Source organism: Kogia breviceps, chromosome 2, assembly GCF_026419965.1.
Source record: "Kogia breviceps isolate mKogBre1 chromosome 2, mKogBre1 haplotype 1, whole genome shotgun sequence".
Classification (NCBI taxonomy): Eukaryota; Metazoa; Chordata; class Mammalia; order Artiodactyla; family Physeteridae; genus Kogia; species Kogia breviceps.
In genome coordinates this window covers 71182800-71209539 of record NC_081311.1, presented here as the reverse complement: position 1 = coordinate 71209539, position 26740 = coordinate 71182800, and the positions used below count along the sequence as shown (strand labels likewise).

The 26740-nt window shown below is 41.7% G+C and overlaps 1 protein-coding gene and 1 non-coding gene across 2 annotated transcripts; both read left to right on the top strand.

The window, feature by feature from the left end:
- On the top strand, positions 1–25449 carry ZNF365 (zinc finger protein 365). The gene is made up of 5 exons (XM_059055285.2): positions 1–728; positions 2419–3174; positions 15302–15482; positions 21761–21798; positions 22522–25449. The coding sequence occupies exons 2-5, from the start codon at positions 2432–2434 to the stop codon at positions 22781–22783; spliced, it is 1224 nt and encodes a 407-aa protein (XP_058911268.1). The 5' UTR covers positions 1–728; positions 2419–2431; the 3' UTR covers positions 22784–25449.
- A 602-nt stretch (positions 25450–26051) lies between these two features.
- Positions 26052–26158, top strand: LOC131751770 (U6 spliceosomal RNA). The gene has a single exon (XR_009334327.1). It is a non-coding gene; the product is annotated as a U6 spliceosomal RNA (small nuclear RNA).
- Positions 26159–26740: the final 582 nt, after the last annotated feature.

Here is a 26740-nt window from a genome sequence, read left to right as displayed (position 1 = left end):
CTCAGAGATGGGGGTGCAAATGGTGCGGGTCTCGTTTCTTTATTTATTCACAACCTTGTACTTTTCTAGATTTAGTTCTGCCGGTTAACTTAGCACGAGGACACTCGCCAGGAAGGTTAGGGTAGACTCTCTAGGCTAGTTATTTGGGGATGTTAGGATGAAGAGGTCCTAACATATACACCCGGATCTTCCAGCCGGCAGATTTTCAAAGAAGATGCCCAGCCGTGCTTCATCCTGATGCACACTCTCCCACTCCCCAATAACTGTAAAGCGCGAAAAAAGCCCTGCCAGGGCCTGCGGAAAGCGTAGCGCCTCCGAGGCGGGCACGCTTTCCTCCTTCCTCTCCAGGGGAGCGATCCCAGCACCGCTCCCAGTGATGTCAGTGGAATCCTGAGCCCGATCCCGCTCCACGGCTGGGGGAGGGCAGACGGGGCTCTCGGCGGCTGAGCAGAGCAGGGGTGTCCCCTGCGAAACCACGGCAGTCCGGGACCCCCAGTGCATAAGCTCTCTCAGCGCGCGGGACCCCGGCGACCGCGCACGGCGCCCCCGCCGGCCCGCGCCACGCTCCGCCCTGGACGCCGCTCGTCCCGGAGCGGGGGTGCGCGGGGAGTGGGAGCGGACCAGCTCAGCCTGATTTACGGCTCTGCTGAAAACCGCTTCGCACCCGCAGCAGTAGAAGCGTCGCGGCGGCAGCGGCAGCAGCAGCTGCAGGTGCAGCAACAAGTCGGGTAAGTGGGCATCAGCGCCCGCGGCCCAGCCCCGGGAGCGCGGCAGAGGGGGCCTTCCGGGCTAGGCAGTAGGTCCCGTCCCCCGCACCACTGCGGGGAGTTGGGCTTCTCGGCCCCCGCCTGCGGGAACTCGTGTGCGCATGTATCCACTCTGGCACCGGCGGGTTGGCACGCTGCGGGGCAGGGGCGGGGAGAGCTGGGACCCCCGAGGCACAGTCATTTCCAGCCTGCCCTGCTTAGGCAGAGGAAATCAGGGCTTGTCCGCCCACCCTGTGAACTGGAGCTTCCTCTGGGCCATTGAAACCTTGCGTACTCCCGGAGAGCGTGATTACCCATTTCCCCATGCAGGGATTCCACCCCTTCCCCTTGCTCCCTAGAATCCCGAGTTCCCCTTCTTCACCTTTGGCCTGAGTTTCCGGCCAGGGTTGGCATCCTGTCTCCAGAAAACGCGTGGTCCAACAGCCTGGTGTAGCACAGGAAGAGGGTCCCCTCTTTGGGGGCCCGAGGCTTATTAACCTGGAAGCTTTGCCTAGCTATGTGGGGACCGTTGGCGCCTCTACTTCTGAAGAGGTTGAGGGGCCTAGGAACAACACTTCTCAGTCTAGACCTCTGTTTGGGGCCCAGCGCTTGTTACATTTAAGAAGAAACCCTTCCTGGAGGGAATAGATAGGCGCTGCTTGTGGAACCGGGTTGCTAGCAGTCATCTGTTGCTAGGGCTAAGATAATAAATGTCTGCAAGGAAATAAGAACTTCCCGTTATTAAAAGAGTTATGCTGATACCTACCTGGTTCAAACTTTGGCCATCCTAGAGGTTGTCGTGTTAAAACAGAGACAAGACAAATCCATCCAGAACACTCTGTTTTAATAAAATCTTGTCCGTGGCCCCACTTAACGTCCAGTAGTATTTGACATATTGGGTTTCCAGATTTCAGTAAATCTGGAGTATTGGGGGGGGGATCATTATTATGATAACACTTTGATTTAAATCATCATGGCAATAATTTAAAAACAAAATTAAGGGTAAAAATCTCAGGTTGAAAATTTTTCAGCTGATTGTGTGCTTAATGCCACTGCACCTAGTTTGAGTGATAACCTTTCCTATACTTGAGGAAAGACTGCTGAGCTTGCTGTCTTAGGACCTGTTTTGGCAATTCATGTGAGTTTTTCTCATTTTTTGGTATTCATGCTTATCAGTGTCATCAGTAAAATAGGACACTTTTTTTGCAGTTACTGTACTAAATTCAGGAGGGCAGGAAACTTGAATTCCACGTTGGAATCTGACACTGTCCATTTGACCTTGGATTAATTACTTTACCTTCTTGCTCCAGTCTTCTCATCTGTGGAAAGGGAATGTTACCCACCTTTTTTATCCCAAGCAGGGGTTGGCAGACTTTGTCTATAAAGGCCAAGTAGTGAGTAGTTCTGACTTAGCCTGCTGTAGAGCCTGCGTCTCAACTACTCACTCTATCGTTTAGTGCAAAAGCAGCAGTAGACAATACGCAAATGAGTGGAATGTGGCTGGATCTGGCCCATGGATTGTAGGTTTTTAATTTTAGCAATAAGATATTAAATGCAAAAGTCATTTGGAATTTAAAAGCCTCTGTCCTCATGGAGATGATCAGCGACAATCATTTCAGTAGCATTTTTTAAACAGACGTGCCAATTACCTGTTTTATTCTCCCCTGCCCAGGACTTTGAGAGTAATGCAACAGAAGGCTTTTGAGGAAAGCAGATACCCCTGGCAGGAGTCCTTTGAGAATGTCGCTGTGTGCCTGCCGTTCCGCTGCCCGAGGTGTGGGGACCATACCAGATTTAGAAGCCTGTCCTCATTGAGGGCCCATCTGGAATTCAGTCACAGCTACCAGGAAAGAACCCTCTTGACAAAATGCAGCCTCTTTCCATCCCTCAAAGACACACACCTAGTCACTTCCTCAGAACCCCTGAAACAGGGAAAATTGCAGAGCTGTGGCAACATAGTGAAGCAGAAACCGAGCTATGTTAACTTGTGTAGCATTTCGCATGAACACTGCAAGGACAGGAAGCCATTCGAGGTGGTGGCAGAGAGGCCTGTGTCCTATGTGCAGACCTACACTACGGTAGACCTACGTGCAGACTCGCTGGATGGCCCGAGGTCCAGTCCTGGCCTTCCCACCTCAGACACCAAAGCAGCTTTCGAGGCACATGTCAGAGAAAAATTCAATCAGATGGTTGAGGCCGTGGACAGGACCATTGAGAAGAGAATCGATAAACTCACCAAAGAGCTGGCCCAGAAAACGGCTGAACTGTTGGAAGTTCGGGCAGCTTTTGTGCAGCTGACTCAGAAAAAGCAGGAAGTGCAGAGACGAGAGCGGGCCCTGAATAGACAGGTGGATGTGGCCGTGGAGATGATCGCAGCGCTGAGGCAACGCCTGACGGAATCCGAAGAGGAGCTTCTCAGGAAAGAAGAGTAAGTGGTGATGAAACAGGATGCTAACCCCGTTGCTTTAGGCCCTTCCCACACCCTCCCAAGTTACACTCGAATGTTAAGCAAGGTCTGGTTTTAATTACTTGCAGGTACCTTGGCTACATCTCCCATTGATACAGTTAAATGTAGGAGGCATAAGGCTTTTAATACTATTTACCCTCTCCACTGTGGTCTCCAGCTCAGCAATGTGAAAGTCAAAATATCGAATTCCTTCTCACCTTGGAAACTGTAAACCACTACAAATAATTTTTTTAGAGAGAGGAGTAGTGCAGTCTGTTCATGGGACCCTTTCCTGGCCGAGGTCGTGGGTGGGGTGGGAGGGAGCTGAGCAGGAAGGCAGAAAGGGAGTGCTAGGGGACCCTTTCCGTCTCACTGACAGTCTCCAGGCAATAAAATCAAGAACATGAGAGGCTGTCTTATTCAGGTATACTCTAAATATAAATAATTTTGACTTCTTTGCCATTTTGGACTACCTGTCCATATTAATTACATGTCAGTAGTGGAGAATCTGTTAATTGTAATTTTTATTTTGAAGAAGCAGACATTAGGAGACCCAGAGGAAGCTTCTGAGATTTCCATACTCTTCTGATTTAAGTTTGAGAATTTTCTTTTTGTAAAATACTAGACTAAGTCATGCCTGCTTGCAAAGAGTTGACACGGGTTTTTACAAGTTATAGGTGATCAGAGAAGCTGATAAAAATTATCACACTTGGAAGAGCATTTCCTTATCAATGAGTATGGATTCAACCCAAACTAGAAAAGTATATGTAACAATGCAGTGTTATTTCCCAAATGCTTAATGTTGGATTTAATTTTAAATGGAGGCTCAGAATTCACAGAACCAAAGGATGTAAAAATTGATTGACTGAAACAGCCTAAAAGGCAGGTCTTCAAATAAGTTGAGTTCTATTATACAGATTGTCTTAATTTCATGCTTTCTTTGCCCTGTGGCACTCTTCTATTTTGTGTTGTCTCTTAAAATGTAGTAAATTAAAGCTTCTCTACTTGGTAAGAGGCTGAGAAACCCTATATATTAAAGAGATCATCACTTGCTATTACTAAATGCTTACTGCCTACCTAGAGGGAAAGCCTGCTCTGCTCAACTAGGTAATTTTAAAATCATGTAGTGAGGACGGATTTGAATCAGCCATTGATTTATTGATACTTTGCTCCTAGGGAGATGATCTCCATCGAAAAATGTTTCTCTCTTGGCTCTTGACGTTTCCTGGTGGGAAGCTAGTGCCTTGACCTGCTATAGCACCCAGGGTGACTAACACTGTACCACTGAAAAAATGGCAGATGGTGTTGCTGTATGTGCAGAGAAAAGCCTAGAATTAAATTAGTGATATTTCTGTTTGATTGATGAGCACTGAATTTAAAAGGCAACCAAATTAATTGTGTGCATTTACTTGTTTGTCATGTTTTACTTATTAAGTACACAAGGAATAATGGACATGGGATTTGGGGTGGTGGTTGCCTGGAGTATGGGAAAACAATATGATGGTAAGGAGGAGCATATGGTTAGATCTAGGTTATTGTCAAGGATCTACCTTTTATTTTGGGTGATGTGTTCAGGGGTGCTTTATTATTAAAAATAACTGGTTAACTAACTTTAGTAAAAGTGGGCCATGCATGAATCCATAGTGATAATATGTTATATATGGTTAATCCAGTGCTGTTACCTGAGGACCAATTAAAAAACTAAATATACTTGTAAAAAAAAAAAATTTAACAGGGTAAAATTGTATGTGTTAAAAGTCCTCCCTCCTCACCAAACATCCCCCACCCCATCCTCTGGAGACAGCCGCTGTTTCGTGCAGTGACTGTCCTTCTAGACCTTTCCTGTGTCCATACAATCGTATGTACTTTTTATGCACATACAGAGTTACTGTGTTTTCCCAAGTGGAATCATGACACATATTATTCTAATCAGTTTGTTACTGAGGAATACATGGTTTTGTTCCATTTTTCCTGATACTAAAAATAATGTCTCAGTTAACATCCTTGTACATATATCTTCATTCATGTTTTTAGGTGTATACCTGCAGGTAAATTATGAATTGATTTTTAGTATGACATTTTTGAACTACCAGGGGAAAAAAAGCAAATGACATTTAAAAAAACACCTTAAATGAAAATTCAGTGAAACTGCCTTAAACTTTTAAACATAAAATAAACAAAGTCTTCATTTTGTTAAGCCTTCATTTGGCCTGTGCCATTAATTTCTGTATTCAAGCCTCAAATAATCACTCTTTCTGTACATAAAATAGAACTGAAAGAGTCTTCTTTCCAGGAAGGACAGTGGAGCTCTTGGTCTGAGAGAGCAACTGTGGCCAACAGCCTCAGTGGCTACAGTGTCTAAACCCCCCACCCCAAATGGGGAGCAGAGCAAGCCAGCTGCCCGTCTGTCACACCACTGAAACCAGGGTGATCTGACTACATCTGCCAGGCTGGGCCATGCTTCTCCCTTCCACCACCCCCTCACAGTGCTAAGCCTTCCACCAAAGAGATGACCTTTCACATATGGAAGACCTGCTTGGCCAACGAACATACCAGGGGCTGTGCTCTCCTGTTAAACCCCTCCAAACGAGCTCTCAAGGCCCATTTGTGAGAAGAAGTAGGTTGTTACAGTCCCATTTGAAATGGACTTAAACTCTAGGGACCCTCTAAGACACAGATAGTAGATTTGGTTTAAAAAAAAGCAAACACCTAGTATTTGACATTCACATGAGGCTCTCTTGCTTATGGATTTTTCCCATCACTTTAAAATTCTTTCTTTCATACTGAAAAAAAAAAAAAAAGTCTTGAGGGCTGATTCTGCCTTGAGGCCATCTATAGGCTGAATCAACTCAGATTACAGAAGTCATATATATGCTCTGTAACAGAGGAGATTGTTTGAATTGGCAGTGTTTTGTACTTTTGTCCTGAGTCTCATTGTACCTCCACAGAGAGGTGTCTTTATGTTTCTGGAGTGCAAATCCAAGAAAGAAACTACTCATTGTCTTCACAAAGTTTGTGCAACTTTAAAAGTCCTATGGAAACAGGTGCTGTATTTACTTGTTCAAGAGTATTCAGAGTTTGTAGGGTAGTACTGCCCTTGATCAGGTAAATCAGTCCCAGCCAACCTTGCAGTAAGGTATCCCTTAACAAGAAAGGACAGATTGTAGCTGATTCCTGGCTGGGTTGGTGACCTGGGGTTGGGAGAACATCAGCTTAATAGCAGTAACCCTAAATTTACTTGCACACCCATCTGTTGGTAAGATTGGAAGGCCCTGACTGAGCCCCTGGGATGTGCCCAGCACTGTGCTAGGTGTGCCTGAGGGACATGAAATTCTTGGTCTTTTTCCCTAAGGAACTTACATGCGACATAGGAAGAATAAAACATACCCATGTTCAAACTCAGGGTAGTTTGAAAAAGTGTTTAAATACAAGCCACAGTTTCAAGTTGATGAACATTAGAGAACGCATTTTTCCCATGTGGTGAGGCCAAACTGAAGGAGTGAGGGGGAAAGGTGGGATTTGCATTGGTAGCTGGAGGACCGTGACATTGAAGGACATCAGAGAGGTGACTGTTATAAACGAACCCTGAGGAGACTGTATAATTTTAGTTCTGGAAGGTACCCACCTTCATTTTACAGATTTGGAAAATAAAGCCCAGAACAGTAGAATGACAAGGACAAAAATTTAGTAGCAAAGCTGAAACAGGAACCCAAGTTCCCTATCTCTCTGCTGAGTGCTTTTTCCATTAATTCACTATGCTTCAGCCAGATTTTTGAATATTTGCCCAGAGTATCAAGACTAAGGTAATACCAAATCTGGACCATTTTGGAATGGCTTGCTTCTCTGCTGTGTTGAGAGGGCTGCCATGGTGACATCATTTATTCTTCTGATGAGATTAAAGAAAATGTCAGGTGGCATCAAAGGTATTGGGAAATGGGGAAATGGTGGCGTCATCAGTATAGTTGTGATATTAAGCTTCTGGAACACCAACCCAGGACTTGTAACGTCCAACAAGGGCTTTCAACTTGACCCTCTGGATGTCTGTTCCCAGTCAGGGTAGAGTATGTGCCACTACCAGCCTTTGATGGCAGTGAGGGACCTCTTTGTAATTCCATCTCTAATTTCCACCCTGCTCCCTTGCGAGCTATGACAGATAGAGTCTTTCCCTTCTTCCTTCATCATGTGACTTGTTCCCAGCCTGGTGTCAGCCAGAAGACAAATCTTTATTGAGTGCTTGCTGAGTGCCACGTACTGTTCTAGATTCTGGTCATACAGTGATGACCAAATGATCCAGTTCCTGCTTTCATGACAGGAGTAGACCAGCAGATAAATTAGACATTAAACATCATTAGGGGTACGTTATTTTTATTTATTTATTTATTTATTTTTGCGGTATGCGGGCCTCTCACTGTTGTGGCCTCTCCTGTTGCGGAGCACAGGCTCCGGACGCGCAGGCTCGGCGGCCATGGCTCACGGGCCTAGCCGCTCCGCGGCATGTGGGATCTTCCCGGACCAGGGCACGAACCCGTGTCTCCTGCATTGGCAGGCGGATTCTCAACCACTGCGCCACCAGGGAAGCCCTAGGGGTACGTTAAAGAGACATCGAGGGGTGGCTTGAACCAGGAATGTCCATTTAGGTTTCTATCCAAAGCTGGCTGTAGAATGCTGTCCTTTGAAGGACAAGTTTGACTTGGTAATTTGCTTTGCACAGCTAAACCCTCTTGCCACTTAATTACGTCTTTCCCAGTTTTGATCAGTTAAAGCAGTGCGTGGACAGCGTGGTCTCCAGTCTGATCCATAGCTAGGAAGCAGGCCAAGAAAAATCAAGTTTAGATGTAGAGTTCAGTGGGACAGGGAGGTGTCTGTTTGCTCCACATTTTACTGCATTTATGTAAATGGGTCCTCTCTATCCAGGCTGTGTTCCATGCAGACTTACAAACCAATGTAGGAAAAACTGGATGTCAAATATTCCCTCTTAGAGATGGCATCTGGTAAAATTTGGAGACCCCCCCCCAAAAAAAATTTCTATTTGTCTCTCTCATGTCTGTCCCTCCCTCCCCAAACTACCCTCTCTGTCTGGACTGAGGGGCTTAGAATGTGGTTTTGATCTATTTATAAGAATAATTTGACTTTCTCCTTAGAGTTATTTTTTAAGTTCTTAATTAGAACCATATATTACACTTTTTGGTGTGTTCCAGGAAGTCAAAAAAGAGAGATGAGGCAAAGGGCTGACATGAGTAGAAATGTGACATGGCTCCCGATGTGTGGCGGGTGCGGATTCCACCCTGTGGGCCCCGCCAGGGATACAGGAGCTGACCCCGAGCTGTGAGTGTGCAGCCTGGCTTCCAGTGCTCGGAGGTGGTCGGCTCCAGCTTTATGATTTGCCTCGTGGCTGACGTTACAGTCTGTCTGAGTGTTCTGTGATCAGTAGCTAGGCTATTTTTAGCCAGGGGTATTTTTACTGTTTCATATACCTCTGAAGAGGTTCATAAATCAGTAATGCAAAATGAAATTTAAATAACTTGGTAGAACTTTGCCCTGGGATAGGAAGCTGTTAAAGTGTTGTTTAAGAACAGGAGAGAGGCATCAATTTTAGATCCCACCTCCATTTCTGCAGCAGGTACCTGTGTTGTAGGTTACTTACTGGTTTTATGCCCCAATACTTGTCTGGAAAAAGAGACAAGGAAACCTAAGTATCCTTTAGTCAGCTAAAGATTTTTGACTGGAGATGTAGTTAGACATCTCATGCATTCAGCAGAAATTTGTGGAGTCTCTGTTGTGTGCTGGGCTCAACATTAGGTGCTGTGGGAATAACAGTGTAGGAGCAGGCCAGGGCCCTGAACTCACTGATGTTGTGATTGACGGCGTCAGTGGCACGATGAGTCCCTGCAGTGTGTGCTGGGATAGGCTGCGTGGTCTGCGGGAGAATACAGCAGGTCACCCAGCCCACACCTAGGTGAGTGGAGCCCTCAGGTTAGAGGGATCGTTAGAGTGGGGGCTTGGGAAGGGACCCTGGTGGAGGGAACAGCATCTGCAGAAGAAAGCATCTGGCTTGTAGGCTGAGTGGAGTTCACTGATGCTGGAGCAGAAAGGAGGTGATGTGCAGTGATGAGACCCAAGGGGATGGTAAGGCTAAAGGATGGCCATGAAAGGTGGAAACGTAGGGAGATAGACATGATAAATGGTTTGTGGATAGTAGATTACAGTGAGTGATATGATCAGTGTGTCGTCCCTCATTAACAATGCATAGTTTGGGACTTCCCTGGTGGTCCAGTGGGTAGGACTCCGTGCTCCCAATACAGGGGGCCCGGGTTCCACCCCTGGTCGGGGAACTAGATCCTGCATGCTGCAACTGGAGTCTGCATGCTGCAACTAAGAAGTCCACATGATGCAACTAAAGATCCCACATGCTGCAGTGAAGATCCAGTGTGCCACAACTAAGACCATTCGCAGCCAAAATAAATAAATAAGTAAATATTTAAAACAAACAAACAAAAACAATGCATAGTTCAATGCCAACGTAAAATCGCAATGAACACCACGGTGCATTAACATGCATTTCCCTCTATCTCGATACCTGCTTCTAGAGTGTGTTGTTCACATGATAGTATATCTTTGATTTTTTTTTTTTAAATTAACCCATCTTTAACCCACCTCAGAAGAAGGAATTGAAGGGGTTCAATCTGTAAAAAAAATAAAATATTATCTATGTTTTAGACCTTATAACCATCTTGTAAATAAATGAGTGAATGTGAACAAATTTTTTTTTCTCAATAAAACTTTGATTGTACTGAAGGGGCTTTTTCACTCAATGCCTCCTTCTACTATGTTTGTTTCTGAATGCCTGTGAATCTCAGGATACTGAAAGATTTCTAGGTCTGCAAATCATTCAGCATGATAACGAATTTCAGGCCAGTTTCTTATACTATAGTGGTATTCTGGTATTTTTTCCTTTAGTATCAGATATTGCTTTAAATAAGCATATTTTCCACTGAAGCTTAAAACCTTGATTTCAGTCATTTTTAATCTTTTTTTAAAAAATTAAATAAGAAGTCAAAGATAGGGCTGGAAGCAGCCTAGAATCAGTTAGTTAATTTTCCCAGAGCTGGTCTGCACCCACACCTGGATTGAATTTCAGGTTTGCCCTTCTCATCTGGCCTTCCAGCTTTACACTGTATTCTGAATTAAGGTTGAGAACTTAAAATAAAACCACACAGGTCTTTTACTCTACTGTCTGATAGCTTGTGTTATTCTTTTTCTTAGTCACATTCAGCCCAGCTTTGTAATTTTGTATTTATTTCAGTATTTGTTTCTTTTAATGTCTGCTTCCCCCACTATGTGAGGGGTCTGTGCACAACAGCCAGATCCAGCCTGCCACCTGTTTTTGTGGAGCCCCGTGCTAAGAATAGTTTTGTTTTGTTTTTTTTTCTAAGAATAGTTTTTATATTTTTAAATACTTGAAAAAAATTCAAAAGAGAAATAAGAATTCATGATATATGAAAATTATATGAAATTCAAATTTCAGTGTCCATAAATTAAATTTTATTGTTACACAGCCTCTGTGGCTCTTCTGTGCTAGGCAGACTTGAGTAGTTGCAACGGAGACCATATGGACTCCAGAGCCTAAAATATTTACTCCCTGGCCCTTTACAGAAAACATTGGCTGACCCTTGGTTAGACAGTAAGCTTCATGAGGACAGCCACTGGTTCATGAATGCCCTCGCACTAAGCCCAGTACCTTGTAGCATTCAGTAGATGTTTGTTGAGTTCCTGAATAATGGAGTAAATAAATGTATGGATTGTGGCTGCATCGTACTAGAGTTCTAGCCCACGTCGTCCACCCTTACCAGAGTTCTGAGGTTTAGGACCACCCTGTACAGGGCATGGCAGCAGTTCTCAAACTTTTTGGCCTCGCTTCCCCTTACACTCTTAAAAAAATCTGAGGACCCCAAGAACCTTTTCTCTGTGTGGGTTTTGTCTATCAATATTTACTGTATTAAAAATTAAAATTTAGAAAGTAAAAAAGAGTAATGCATATATAAATAATGATATTAAATCCATTACTTGTTAACATAACATATTTTTGTGAAAATGAACAATTTTCCCAAAACAATTTAGTGAAAAGTGTGGTATTGTTTTCAAAGTTTTGCAAATACTTTTAATGCCTAGCTTAATAGGAGGCAGCTGAACCTTAGTTCTGCCTTTAATCTGTTGCAAATTTGTTGTTTTGGTTGAAGTAGATGAAGGAAATCCAGTTTCACACAGATATGTAGGAGGAAAATGGAGAGGTATGTTAATAGCCTTTTGAGAGAATAGTGGATATTCTGCTTTGATATTATGCCAGAGCTTGACAATTGGTAATTTCTCAAAGGTTAACTGCAATGTGGAATCTGAAACCACATCAGTGAACAAACATTTCCTTCTCCCCTCCATTGAAATCCATTGGTCTGTCTTGCACTTTGAATGGATATTTTACTGTTTGGAGTGTAATTATTAAAGAGTACAAATGCAAAGTAGTTAAATCTCTTTCTTTTTCATTCAGGAAATTCACAAGATTCCTTGGGAAAATAAGAGGTCTTTCTGGACATTGTTAATCCAGACTGAACAGGATGTGAAAGGGGGATTTGTACATGTGCTATTCCACAACTTATCACTAGTTTCTATTCCTGTTTTTACCTAATACAGATAGCCAAACATAATCTCAGTGTGAACTTCTCCAGCCCTTGTCTTGTGTAACTTCTCTTTTAAAATTAAATCATCACTGTTTTAACTTTTTAAAAAAATTTTTCTTAGTTGATGTGAAACATCCATAAACTGAAATTAGGTTAGCATTGGTGCCAGGTTGTTTGGAAAAAAGGGTATTAACTTCTTAGCTTTAGGGGACAAGATAATTGAATGAGGGAGGTTAGAAAAAGATGCTTCATTTTTACATGACATAACACTCCAAAATCAAATAGTGGCATTAATGTTTTAAAAATTTTATAGGGAACCGGTAATAAAACATCACGTGATTTAAAAATGCAGCCTCATTCATAAGCTGTATTGCATTCAGATTTGTTTTCTTGCTTTTGAGATGTTAATTCTATGGGATTAAGCTATCAAATATTGCTGTTTTATATTCTAAACTGTACTGCCTTGAGAGCTCAAGAATAGTAAATATGCACAGAGAAAAAAAAAGACTGGAAAAAATACACCAGAATGTTCACAGTAGTTACCTCTGGGTGGTAGGATTATGGGTCATTTTTTTTGTTTCTTTCTGTCCTTTTTTAAACATTGACTACAACAAATATTTATTGAATATTATGTGTCATGTATAGTACTGAGTGATGGGCTTACAGCAAAGAACAAAAAGCTGATTCAGGGCTTCCCTGGTGGCACAGTGGTTGACAGCCACGGGTTCGTGCCTCGGTCCGGGAAGATCCCACATGCCGCAGAACGGCTGGGCCCTTGAGCCATGGCCACTGAGCCTGCGCGTCTGGAGCCTGTGCTCCGCAACGGGAGAGGCCACAACAGTGAGAGGCCCGCGTATCACAAAATAAAAAAAGCTGATTCAGTCCCTGCTCAGTTAGATCTTCCATAGGTCACTTTTTGTATTTCCCATAATAAACATGAAATATTTCTGTAATGAGATAAATATAGCAAATATTATAAACCAAAATGAATTGAAAAAATACACTGGTTCTTTTTTCTATGTTTTTGGTTTTGGTGGGCGAGAGGGTTGTGGGTTTTTGGTTGTTTCCCCTGTAAGTACCAATTTGGAGACTGGCTTATGAGTCAGTTATCCTAAACATCACCACTAAACATCACTTGACTCCAAATGAATTGAGGCCTTGATATTGGAAAGAGGAAGGATCAGCCATTTCCTGGGCTTTGTTTTCAGTGGTGCTTTTGAGCTGTGTGAAGATATTCCATCCAAAGGTTCTCAGTTGTAACTAAGAACCATGACAGGGCTGGATGTGGCACCTGGATGGACCCTCCACTGTTTTGCTGCTGGTTGGCGTTTGTGACTTACCTAGGAGGCAGGTCAGAGCCAAATGACGGCAGAGCTTGAAAACTGGCTTGTGTCCATGGCTTGAACAGCTTGGAAAGTGCACATCTTCTATTCAGGGCTCATACGGAAACATCTGGAAATAAACTTGAAACTTAATAATGAAAGAGAACTTTCCAAAAGGACTCATTTCCTATATGTGACTACTTCTTAGCTCCTGAAAGACGATGGAATTATTATGGGCTCTGGGTTTATGTTTGATCTGGATAGGAAACTAGAAAAAAGGGGACTGGTATGATGAGCAATTTTTGGAGTGAGTCATTGTTAGAACCAGTCTCTTTTCTGTTTTTATAAATATATAATTTTATAAATATATAATATAACATTTTACAGAGACGTTTGACTCTGTAGGAAGTGTCAGAAAAGTTTCAGTATGGCCAAGTGTGATGTAATATGAGAGAAAAGTCTTGACTAATTGTAAAAGTGGCTCCCTGACTAGTTGTACAGAATAAAGGATCTGGAAGCCACCACCAACTGTTTTGCAAAGACCTTCTTTGAAACTATGACTTCCTGAGCTGAACATCCCTGAAGTTCTACTCTCAAGAAATTATGGAGCTTAGCAGAAAATAAAAATCAAGTGGAGGTTGAGAAGATTCAGAGAAGGCAATGAATTTAATGAACTCTCTAGAACAACTGCATGAGGTTAGATTTTAAAAAAACATTTAGATTTAGATTTTTTAATCTAAAATGAATGAAGTTTAGCAGGACAATGATCAAAGTCCTTAGAATCTTGGTTCTGCCTGAGTAGAACATGGCCAGAAACATGAGGGACCACTCTTTGAAGGTTGAGAGTTCAAAGACACATAAAGGAAATACTATATCCAACAGGTAGTGAAATTATGGAATTTATTAGCTCCAGTGAGTGTGACAAAACATACAAAGGAGATGGCCAAAAAGATCTTCATGATTTCTTATTAAGTGAGGCAAATCAAGTGAGAGAATTGTGATATTGTATACCTATTGGTAGTACTGATTTGTGTGTGTGTGTGTGTATGTGTGTGTATTTGTAGAGACGTTTGTGAGGATGGTTACCAAAATGTAAACAGTGGTGGTCTTAGGATAATGGGGTTTCAGGTGATATTTTCTTCATTATATTTTAATGTGTTTGTATTTTTTATAAAGAACTTATTTAGTTATAATTCAGTAAAGTGTTATTTTCATACTTGCATTAGAAATAAAAAGATATAAAGTAATAATATAGTTATTAAAATTTTTCTGGATTTCTGAATCACAATGAATTATGTAGGTAAAGGTATTTTGCTCAACTTTTTAGGGAAGGGCAACCTGAACATTGCTTCTCCTATGTCAGCTAAAGTAGATTCCCCAACAGACCTTGGATCTACCTCAAGATGGCAGTTCTTGGACTGTTTCATTCTTAGCTCAAAAATATACTATTGGACATGGTGACTCATTTTATATGCTTTGGTGTTCAGTGTGGCCTCTTGCTTCCATACTTCCTTCCCTGTAGTCTTTTATTCCCCAACGCCAGACTTTTAAAATGTAGTGGCCAGTGGTTTCCCACCTCATAATAAAATCGGGCACACTGCCCTGTGAGGCCCCACCTGGCTCCCTGCTCTGCTGTCCGCCCCTCCCGCTCTGCTCTGTCCTTGCAGGAACTCCTTGCTGTACCTCAGACCATTCTGCACATTCCCACCGAGGACCTGGTTTGCTCTCCCAGCTATCTGCATAGCTGTTCCTTGCTTCCTGGTGTCTGTTCAAACACTGCCCCATCCAAAAGGTTGTCCTGACTTTGCTTTCTATAGTTTCACTTACTCCTTCCCTTCCTCCATCATTCGCTGTCCCCTTGCCCTGTTTCTCCTTAGCACTTACTACCATATGACATGTGTGTTTATTTGTATATTTTATAGCGACTATCTTCTTCTACTAAAATGTAGTCTCTAAATGTATCACTTAAAATGTAATTTTATCTCTTCTATCATGCTGTGGCCATACTGCCTAGGGCAGTACCTGAGGCATAGTAGGCACTCAGTAAATACGTACTGAAGGAATGAATTCCTGTCTCGCTTCTCCATTTTGTGTTCTGATGTTTTTGCCTTGCAGAGAAGTGGTTACATTCAACCATTTCCTGGAAGCAGCCGCTGAGAAGGAGGTTCAAGGGAAAGCTCGGCTCCAGGACTTTATTGAGAACCTGCTGCACCGGGTGGAACTGGCGGAAAAGCAGTTGGAGTACTATCACAGCCAGCAGGCCGCTGGCCTCCACCGGGACACCAGCGAGCACGTGGTGAGTCATGCAGGCCCCGCACCAGGTGTGAGGGCTGTGATATATCAGGTGGGGTAAAGGACAGAAGAAAAGGGAAATGGGGAATGATTTGCAGGAATTTTCTAGACATCATTTGAAAGCACTGCCCTGGCCATGCCTGTGTCGTGGAAGTGATACAGGTGAGTTCAAGACACTTGGAAGTAAGCAACGTCCTGGATGCACGGTCTCCATTTCTTCACCCTCCAGCTCCACACCAAGCTGAGTTGATAGAAATATTTTTATATTGTAGAATGACAGCTTGAGGTATACAAAGAAATCATCTGTCCCTACCTTGGTGTCAAGTATATTGGAAGTTATTATCCTGTTTCGGAGCTCTTCAAGGAATCTTCTGAAAACTTTCATGCTTCTTAGTTAGCAAAATTTAACCACATTTTTTCTTAAATAGGAAGGAAAACACTATTTGGTAGTCTCTATAGGTGAAACATTCTTTAAGTGGATTTTCAAAAAGACTAAGAAAAATTCACAGGTCATATGCTATAATACATTTTTGCATACAATTTTACATATGGTTTCAGGGACTTAAAAAATGCCTAGAGCCCAAATGAGAACCCTGAATATGGATGAAGGTCCAGACTCTCATAAGTGGCTTTTTTTTGGCTACATTGGGTCTTTGGTGCTGCGTGAGGGCTTTCTCTAGTTGTGGCGAGCGGGGGCTACTCTTTGTTGTGGTGCACGGGCTTCTCATTGCAGTGGCTTCTTTTCTTGAAGAGCATGGGCTCTAGGTGCAAGGGCTTCAGTAGTTGCAGCACGTGGGCTCAGCAGTTGTGGCGCACACGGGCTTAGTTGCTCCACAGCATGTGGGATCTTCCTGGATGTGGATTGAACCTGTGTCCCCTGCATTGGCAGGTGGATTCTTAACCACTGCGCCACCAGGGAAGGCCCTCCTAAGTGGCTTGATCAAGATTACCTGGTCTCTTTGGAGGGTGGGGTGTTTACAAATAACCATGCTGTAGGTGACGGAGGTGGATGGTCATCCTTGCCCTCTATACAATTTCCTTGGTGGTATAAACAACAAAGCCAAAGAATGGATTTTTGCCAACCTGAAGTGGTTTATTTATAACATTTTCATTATCCATTTAATTTTATTTATGCTTACCACCTTCCCAGAAGATTTAAAGATGATTCTTTTACTAACCCCCAAATGGACTATATATATGAGGAAAAGAGAAAAAGGAAACATTTATGCTAACCAAAAGGTTAGTAAGGTTGCTATTGATTGATTGAAAAGTTTAGGTTGAGCAGTCTGGAAGCCAAGATTAACAGGAAACATGATTAAATAATCGAAGAAGGAATGAAATGAAAGGCATGTGGATAAAAGAAGGAAGACCGGATGGAGAGAGACAGCAGGAAAGAACAGAGACATGGAGGAATGAAAGAAATGAAGAATCTTACACAGTGCCTACTGTAGTAATGCTCCCTCAGTCTTCAAGCTGTACAGTCGGGCAAGTGCCAGAACTTCCCAGTCAGGAACAAAGTAGACTGGAAGGAAGTAAATGTGTCATGTTTGTGAGGTTTCAGTAACTGTCATCAAAGCAGTTTCAGCTACCTGACGTATTTATTATTTTCCAGGTGGGTGTCTGTGGTCTCCTGAGAAGGAACGTTTATTCCCCTCCTCGATTCCCCAGTCACCTCCTTGGGAAATGCAAGAGTGCAGTCTCGGCTGGAGGGACACTCTGAGCCCCTTCCTGCCTCCTGCTTCCATCTTGCCATCTCTCAGGGGAGGGTTGTGGTGTGAGGTCACTGAGCCCAGATGTGAGGTGAGAGGGCCTGGCTTCTAGATCATTCCCATCCTGCTTCTCACTGGATGAGACAGTTTGTCTTCCTGGGCCTATCATTCTATAAAATGAAGCAGTTAGACTAGATGCTGTATAAGGGCTTTTGGCCTCTTAAATTCTCTGATCATTACCTGACTTTGGTGGTTAGGAATTCTAAAATTAAAATGTAGCCATGATATTTTCAGTATTTAGTCTTATTAGTTACCCAGAACTAAGAAATGTATAAATTATTAGTAACCCAGAGCTAAGAAGGTCTCAGAGAAAATAATGGAAGGCAACGAGAAAGAAAGGAAGCCCATTAGTTCTCGCCTTTATTTATATTTCTGTGCTCGCTTCTTCTGCTGACTTTACTTTTCCAGCTTGGAAACTGAACACCTTTAAAAAGACATGGCCAGTCATTACTTCTCATCCTGCTGTATCATGTAATCAAAAGTTGGACGCATCTCAGCTCTTCTAGTCAGATGTATAGATATAAAATTATGTGTGTGTATGTGTACACATAACATATATATACACACACGTACACATAAGTATGTGTATATACATACACACACACACACACACACACACACACACATATATATATATATATACATGTACATACAAATATGGTAGGACATTTAATTAATAAATATTTGTTTTTGTTCTTTATGTCCCCAAACCTGACATCATCTGCCTTCTTCAGATTTGATCTACATAAGGAAGAGTTGACTAATTCAGATCAAATAAAGTGCAGTTAAGAATTTAGAAGTGAGAGCTGTCTGTGAGTAGGGCACGATCAGGCTGTAGTGAGGTGAGCTGACTTTTGGAGGAAGGACACACTGTCCTGAGAAGACCAAGAATGAGATGTTTGATTTCTGAAAGTATGGGCAGATGTGGTGTCCCCTGTTTTCATGTATAGTCCTCCAAACTCTACTTTGGACCATAGTGGACCACGTTATGAGACAGTCTACAAACACTAAGACCATTTTACCTTTTTAATTCGTCTGTTTCATCATAATAAAATACATTCACCACGTCTCTGACGTAATTAAACTACTCAGTCTGGCCTCTCTGGTATCGGTGGCTATGGATACATGGAAGAACTTGGATTCTTTTAGCAGGAGAACCTTTGAATCGTATCTTTAGTAACCTATTTGGCCCAGCTGAATGAAGGTGCAGGGCACCAAGAAGCTTCTGGAGCCTCAGCCCCGCCCAGGAGAGCTCCTTGCCTCGGTGCGCCCCAGGATGGAGCGGAACTTTCTGACTGCCCCCGCCCCCACCTCCGCTCCCTCCTCCAGAACAGTGGGGAATGCTGTCAGGAGCCTGGCCGGCTGTTGCCATCTCCAACAGGCTGCTGTACAGAAACAGTGCAGCCTTGTCATCTCGCTTCTTTTCTAACCCCCAGTTCCTTCCCTCTCTCCTCTTCCCTCTTTTTCTCATTACCACCTCCAGAGCCTAGTGACATTTCTAGATTGACGTGTTAGATTGCTTCTTTCTAAGATGTCTTCTAGCTTTAAGATTCTTTTGTGCTCTAGAAAAATTTCCTTCCCCCTCATATTTAGTGCCTTTTCTGAAATAATGTTTCGGCATATGTATCTTTCCCTTAATCCTCTTGGGCAGTTATGTTCTTTTTCACCTGGCTGATTTCTAAAAATGTAATATGCTTACTCAGATAATCTGTCTGTATGCTCAGAAACATGCTGTCGAATTAGACACAAAGTGACCTAATATCCCATCTGCCAAAATCACTCACAGAACTGCTCAAATGGAAGGTCATGAAATAGCTTGGATAATCTTATTTTAAGCATTGCATTTATTTCCTGCAGGTTGCTAAATTAGGACTAGCAGTAATTCATCTAACATATTTACTGGGGATGCAGCGCTTACTGGGTGCTGAGGAAACTGCTGTGAACGAGATCGACGAGGTCCCTGGTCTCAGGGAGGAGGGGCACACAATAAGCAAACAGATAATGAAGATAACTTCGTGTAGTGATAACTACTATAAAGAAAAAAGTAAGATGATATGTTTGAGATGGCCACTTTAGCTTTAGCAAAAAGCTTTCAAAAAAAGCCTTGCTGAAGAGGCAACATTTGCACTGTGACCTGAATAACAAGGACGCAGCTCTGTGAGAATTTGGAAGTGGAATATTCTAGGCAAAGGAATAGGAAATGCAGCTGCCTCAGGAGGGAACAAGCTTGGCATGTTTGAGTGGTGGGTGATAAGTCAGAGAGGTAGGAAGGATCCAGATCAGGCTGGGGCTTCTTGGTCATATGAGGAGCTTGCATATGTTCCACTGCACACGGGGAAGCCACTGCAAGGTTTTAAGTAGGAGGTGATCTGTGTTTTAGCAAAATCACCCTGCTGCTCCGTGGGGAACTGACTGGAGGGATGCAAGGATGGGCGACAAGTTAGAAGGCTCTCCTGTTGTGGCAGGTGAGGGGGGATGGCAGCTTGGGTAGAACCGAGTAGAGAGAGGTGAAGGGTATCGGATATGTTCTTGGAGGAAAATTGACAAGACCAGTTGGCCTTGCTGAAGGATTAGATTTAGCTGGTGAGGAAACGTGAGGAGTCAAAAATGAGTCCAAGGTTTTGGCCTGAAAAATTGAGTATATACAGAGGGGAAGTTGGAGGAGGGCTAGGTGTCCAGTTTTCCAAAACCTATAATAACCCGAGACACCATATTTGTCTTTTAGAAGTACTTAAATTGGCTGTCAGTGCAAGGTTATTTATATTGTTTCAACCTGAAACCTTGACCAAGGACTCTCTTGATCCCCATCTTCCTACCTTCCTCTCCCTAAATAAAAAGAAGACAAAGTAGTGGGACCAGGAGAAAATGGAGGTAGGTAGTTGTGCTAAGTGGGAAGAGCATTTCCATCTGCCTCAGGCTGTGGAGGCCGGAAGGAATCCTGGCCTCTTGTGTTCACAGGGAGGAGAGCACATGAAATTCTTTGGTCCCTGTGATATCAGCCCCACCTCCACCCCAAGCCTCATAATCTAGCAGATCACTGTTGGCCTTTTCCCTGGTGAGAGAAGCACACACACACACACACACACACAACTTTTGCATAAAATTCCAAAGGGAATTATGTACTCATATGCAATACATCATTACACTATATGCTTGCATACATACATACATACAGTAAAGTTGAAAACATTTTATCATGCCTCAGTAATAGTAATTTTTTTTTAAGTGGGAAAGTATTTAAAGGAAGAAAAACCCTGTAAGTTTTTAGAGTTTATATACACACTAAAATCCATTCAAGGAGCCCAGCTGATGGGGAGCGGGGGCAGGTGGACTGGGAGAAAGAGGGTAGAAATGCTGATGCCTTTGGGGTTCCCGGAAACTATCAGTCTGGTGTTTGCTGGAACCATCTGTTCCCCCTTCTTTGTATATTGCAAGACCTCATGACCCTCATGCAAGGAATGTGCTTTTTTCTGTTCACGTTTACTACTCTCATGCCAAACCCAGCCAGCGTGGACAGGGTCAGCAATAATGCTGACTTGCAATTGTGTCCCAAGGCAGAAGGCAGGAGTCCCATCTTACCTTCTTAGGTACGTGACCCTCAGAAGTCTGCTGAAGAAAGCTGCTTTCTGATTTGCTCCTGACTGAAGCTCAAGCTTCACACAGAAGACCTGGAGGAAGATCCTGTTATGCTGAGCTTGGTTTTTGGGGTGATTTGAGTACAGCAGGGTGCAATGTCTTGGCCACGCTGCGCCAGGATGGCCCTTTCTCCACATCCTCTTTGTCGTCCTCTTCTTCTGTCAGTCTGCCTGTGGATGTGACGCCACTTCTTTCAGTAAAGGCTGCACGAGGGAGGTTGGGAGTACGCTATAAACACACTTGCCTATAAAGTGTCTGGTGACATCTGGAACACAAAGTGATAATTATCATTTATTCTGCAAATGATATCTGAGCCCAGCCACAAAAGTGCATGCAGATATTTTATTGAGATTGGAAAATAACCTCAAAGATAGATGGCCTCAGGACATTTGTAGAGTTGGTCTTCATATGCTCTCATTTTAGAAATGATGTATTTTAGGCAATAAACATTTTATGCCAATTTTCCCCATAGTTGATACACTGTGACCAAACATAGCTGTAGTAAATTAGCTGCAAATACAGCCTGAATCAATCAAGAAATAATGGCACATCATTCCAGTTTTTAAAAACATGTTTCTTCAAGTGTTGTTCTCTTGAGGGGCTGTTTAACTTTTTGAAATTTTTGAGATCTGCTGATACTGGCTTATTGGAAATCTCAGAACAGGGAGCCACAGAGGCTTCCTGAGTTAGCAGAACTGAGCATGAGACCTTCTTGTTCTCTGTGGTGATGAATGGTGCCACGGGCAGTGATCCTGATACCAGTTACCGGCTTCTTTAATGGGAATACAATTTCTTAAAAATATAAGCAAGGAGGATTTTTAAAACCGAATCCAACCTTTAAGTGAAGTAATGTTTTGTCTTATTTGTTTTCCTTCAGCTTACAGATATCTCCTCAAATAGGAAATCCAAATGCCTGTATGTATATCTTTTTATACTTAGGCTATTTGATAATGTTTGCATAATATGTTTTCCTGTTGTAGTTTATATGATATCTATAATATAAATGGATTTGAGAGTTTCAGGAGAAAATTTACCTGCTTGTGTACGTAACTTTCTAAAATGTGGATGTGACTTTTAACTCTGCTAATAGTCTGAGTATATGGCAGTATGATAGTACTGCAGGAGTCTTTTTAAAATATTGTATAACTTTCTCATTGTGCTATAGTGTAGTCGTATATCTCTATAGCACTATTAATGTAGTGTGCACACTAATTTTTATATATATATAAATTTATACTGTGAATCATATACTTTATGATAGCTGTACTACAGATTTGTTTGAATCCCCTAGAAGTCACTTAAAGAGTCAAGAGATATGGGTTCTGGTCCCATCTTCTCCATAGACCACTGTATATATTACCCTGGATAGTCATTTAAGTTTTCTATACCTCAGTTTTTATCACTGGTAAATGAGACTAGTAATATGTCCCTGGGAATTTAGTATCATGAGATCACTTCATGAAGGCCATATAAATTTTTGGAAGAAAAATATCAATATATATTATTTGTTTTACTGGAAGCATTATTGCCACCTTAGCATGCAGGAGTGATTGTTCCATGAGTAGTTTTCATTCCTTTAAGGATTTAAAGAAATCTTTCTTTCTGCTCATCTCCCTCCCCACCCCCAACCATTTGTAGAAGCCGAGGGCACCCACATTCTGTGTGTAACCACCCTGATCTCAAGACCCATTTCCATCCAAAGGGAAGGAGCTACCTGAAAAAAGCCAAGGATGACAGAGCCAGCATGCAGCCTGCTAAGTCCATGTATGAACAGGCTGAGTCCGCAAGAGAACTCTGCAGACCAGCAAAGAAAGGGGAGCCTCTAGGATTTACCCGGAAAGGCAACATAAGGCCCAAAATGGCCAAAAAAAAGCCAACAGCGATTGTGAACATCATCTAAAAGGGTGGGTGGCTCTGGACAACCACCACTGGGCTTTGGGAATGTTCTTCTAGGGGTTAGTAATGTTCTTTTAGACACAAACCATCATAAAACACATTTCATGTCCATATAGGCACCTGGATTAACCAGAATTTAACAAATGGAAATCTCGGTGAACCAGAATTTTTTACAAGTCCCTTTTGGAAGCAAGAGGCAAATTACAGAAAGAATTTTTTTTAAATGCAAGCAGTCTTGTTCCAAACTTTTAGTAAAATGAAGCTCCAACTTCTAAGATGATTAGCCCGTCTCCAGCCGTTTCCACATCTGGAGTTCTGTGCAGTGGTTAATTCTCAGGCCCAAGGCCAAAGAAGATGTCAGGCACTGGAAAAAAACTCAACCTGTGCCCCCTGCTCTCTGAATTGTGAGGCAAGGAATGGGAATGTAAAGTTCTGTTAATAGTAGTGAAGTAAACATATTTTTGTTTGTTTTTAACCTTACCCTCAATTAATTTGGGAGCTTCCAAAATAAGGCTGTTTCCCTGAGTATTCTGATTAATCAAGATTTCAGTGTTTGGGTTGCTTCAAGGACTCATTCTGTCAGACTTAAGTTGTCATTTTGACAGACTGTTTTCTAGTTTGTTTCATTTAGGTTTTTGTTTCCCTGTATGTATGTTTAGTCTTATTTTGATGCACCTCTGCTCTCTTCTTTGGCTGAGTATTCTGCACCCTAAGGCCAAGCTGCCAGCCTCTTATCTTAATAACTGCTTCTACTGCTATGGTTGGGGAGGATAATAGAACACTTTTGATGGGCACCCATCACCAGTTCAGGGTCTGAATGGTTGGATGCCAGTGGATTGCACGTTTAGTGCATTGTGAGCCATCCCGGAGACACCACAGATGTTACTCAGCCCTTTCCTAAAACCTGCTTCCCAGAGGGTGTCAGCATCCTCTCTGTTAGCTGTAGACATGACTTTCTCCTCGCTGGCCTAACTTTTTCCACCTCCTGCTGCTTCTGTGCCCTTTTATGACTAAAATACATGTTCTTACCTTTCAACCAAGTATCTGATGTATTTGTTGTATACGGCCTTCTAAAGTAATTTCTGAAATAAACAGTGCATGTGGGATCCAGAATCTGAGATTGTCCTCCCCTCCCTGCCTCCCTAAAATGGCCTTGGTTTCCATAAAGAACCATCTGTTATGAACCTCCTGCTTTACAATTTTCCTCAAGAATGAATTTCCGTGTTACTTTTTTTTTTTTTTAATTAGCAGTATCATCAGGTCTCCTGCAGAGTTTACAGTGATGACATTCTTTTGGAAATAAGAACAATTATGTCCACAAATATATACATTTATTTGTATAAATGTACAGCACATAACACATACAAAATATATATGTCAAGTATATTAATAATTTATTTTTAAATACTCATGAAAAAGGTGTGTGTTTCTGGTGGGTGGTTTTTAAACTATATATGTTCCTGTAAATTGAATTCTCTTATTTTAAAAATTAAAGCTGTAACCTAATTAACATTAGTAGAATTATGATTGTTATTGCAATAAGCATCAGATTAGCAATGCATTAAACATAGGTAACAAAGCAATTACTTAAAATGCCAGTAAACTGAAAAGTGTAACTTATACAAATGCTTTGAACCTATCATAGTGAAAATGTTAATTTTTGAATCTTCACCTTGACTTCTGGCTCACAGGGGTGGGCTTTTCGCGTGATGTATAGGCAACTATTAAGTGGGAAAAAGCATTGCTGTGAATATCACTGTTTAGGCTAACACTAAAAACTGTAATGTTATAATAATTATTTATTTGGAGAATTAATCTCCTTCAAGGTTATTTTTTATTGATGTTTATACCATGATTGCACTTAGCCTTTTACATACTAAAAAATTGACTTGTTTGTTGTATTGCATGCTCTTTGTCCCATGATGTGTGTGTGCAATGACAACAGTTTGCTTTTAAAGGTGATATAAGCCAGATTTTTCCCCCATTTTATTTAATGTAACTTACATTTTCAATTTTCATTTAATATGCCTAGAGGGCATGACAGCTCTCTTTGACAGTGGTACCCAGTGATCTTAAGAAAGCACCATAACGTCATATCTACTCTATGTACATTACACAAGAGAAATGATTTTAAGGTTTATTATATTAAAAAAATTTTTTTAAGTTCTAACTAAATTCTGAATCTTACATAAGGAGATGCATTATGTATATTGTGCTTCCTTAGAGACATAAATTTGCTTTTGATACATGGGAGCCACCTCATTCTAAGGGATATCCCATTTACATGCCTTGGCCTGAGTCTTGTGCCATGTCCAACTTGGGTCTTATTTTTAAATATTTTCTTTGTCTTAATAGGCAGTCAACCTTAGAATTGCTTTTTTGAAGAAATCACCAAAGTTTCTGGGAAAACATGTTCAAGTTTAAACTGAAGAATGGATCTAATTTTATTATTTGCTTTGTAAGGAAGAAATCTTTATTTCAAACCTTCTTTCATTCTCTTTTCCCAAACTAGGTTACAGATTCTTAAATGCAAAGTTCAGATTACTTAGACACTGTTTTCCGGTATTCTACAGGGTCATTCTGTTGTATGGAAGTAGGAATATTCTGTTCCCAGATTTAAAAAAAAGTTTTTAGATTATGAAATAATAATAAAGCTATATTTATGACTAACATGTTGGTATGTTTTGTCTAGTTGAAGTGTTTCCAGGGAACCAAGTGTGCTTGTCTATTAACAGTGAACAAAATAGTTCTTCATGAATAAGTTGTTCATTGTACATATAAACACTATGATCTTGTACCTATAAATTTTCTTGAGAACTTAGCTTGATCTTTTTTGTTTATCATAATGCCTCTATCTAAAGGTTCTTTTTACATATGTTCACACTCAGAAGTCCTCATTAAAAGCTCATTTGGCACTTTTCTCCCATCTTCCTCCACAACCATGAGTAATTTTCCTACACTGTATTTTTAAACTTATCAACTCTTAGCAAAAACCATGAACAGATTTCACAGTGTATATCCCAGACTATATGTGCTATACATTCTAGTCATTACAAGGCTCAGAAAGTGATCAGGATAGTTAACAGAATTATATCATTGGCAGAATTACTCAGCCATTGGTCTTTTAAGAACCAAGGAATTAGGAAAATTTATGGGATTCCATTTGTTCAGAAGCTGTTAGAGCTGTTAGGGAGATGACCTCCGTCTGTTCTTATGCTTACTCCTGTTAAAGTTAATAGGTGCTCGCTTCGGCACCCATTTTATATATATATGTGCTCGCTTCAGCAGCACATACACTAAAATTGGAACGATACAGAGACGATTAGCATGGCCCCTGCACAAGGATGACATGCAAATTGGTGAAGCGTTCCATATTAAAAAAAAAAAAAAAAGTTAATGGGTTCACCAGGTCATATTATTCTTGAGAAATAACTGTGGCATTCTTGATTATCTCTGGGCATTAGAAAACATAAATAAATCCCCATATCTCAATTCTGTTCAACCTGGATCCTTGAAAAATGAATTCCAGAGATGGCATGCATGCATGACCTAAACACAATCCCTGGAAACATTTCAAATATTTAAAAGATGGCGGACTTCAGAAATTGGATTCCTTTTGGTGAATTAAGGTGGTGAATTTTTTTCTTTTCTTTTTTTTTTTTTTTGTCCATGTTTGGCATCAGTAAAATGCACAAATCTGAAATTTTCATTTAAGAAAGGTATCTTCAACCTGCCCTATGATACATTTACTCTGGGTTTGCAGCCATTATTCCAAACCAGAAATGACTTTTATCCATTCAAGGAACCTCACACATAGGCAGGCCCGGCTCTCCTGTCTGCCCTGTAGTAGGGACGTTGGTAAATAATTTTTTTTTTTTTTTTTTTTTTTGTGGTACGCGGGCCTCTCACTGTTGTGGCCTCTCCCGTTGCGGAGCACAGGCTCCGGAAGCGCAGGCTCAGC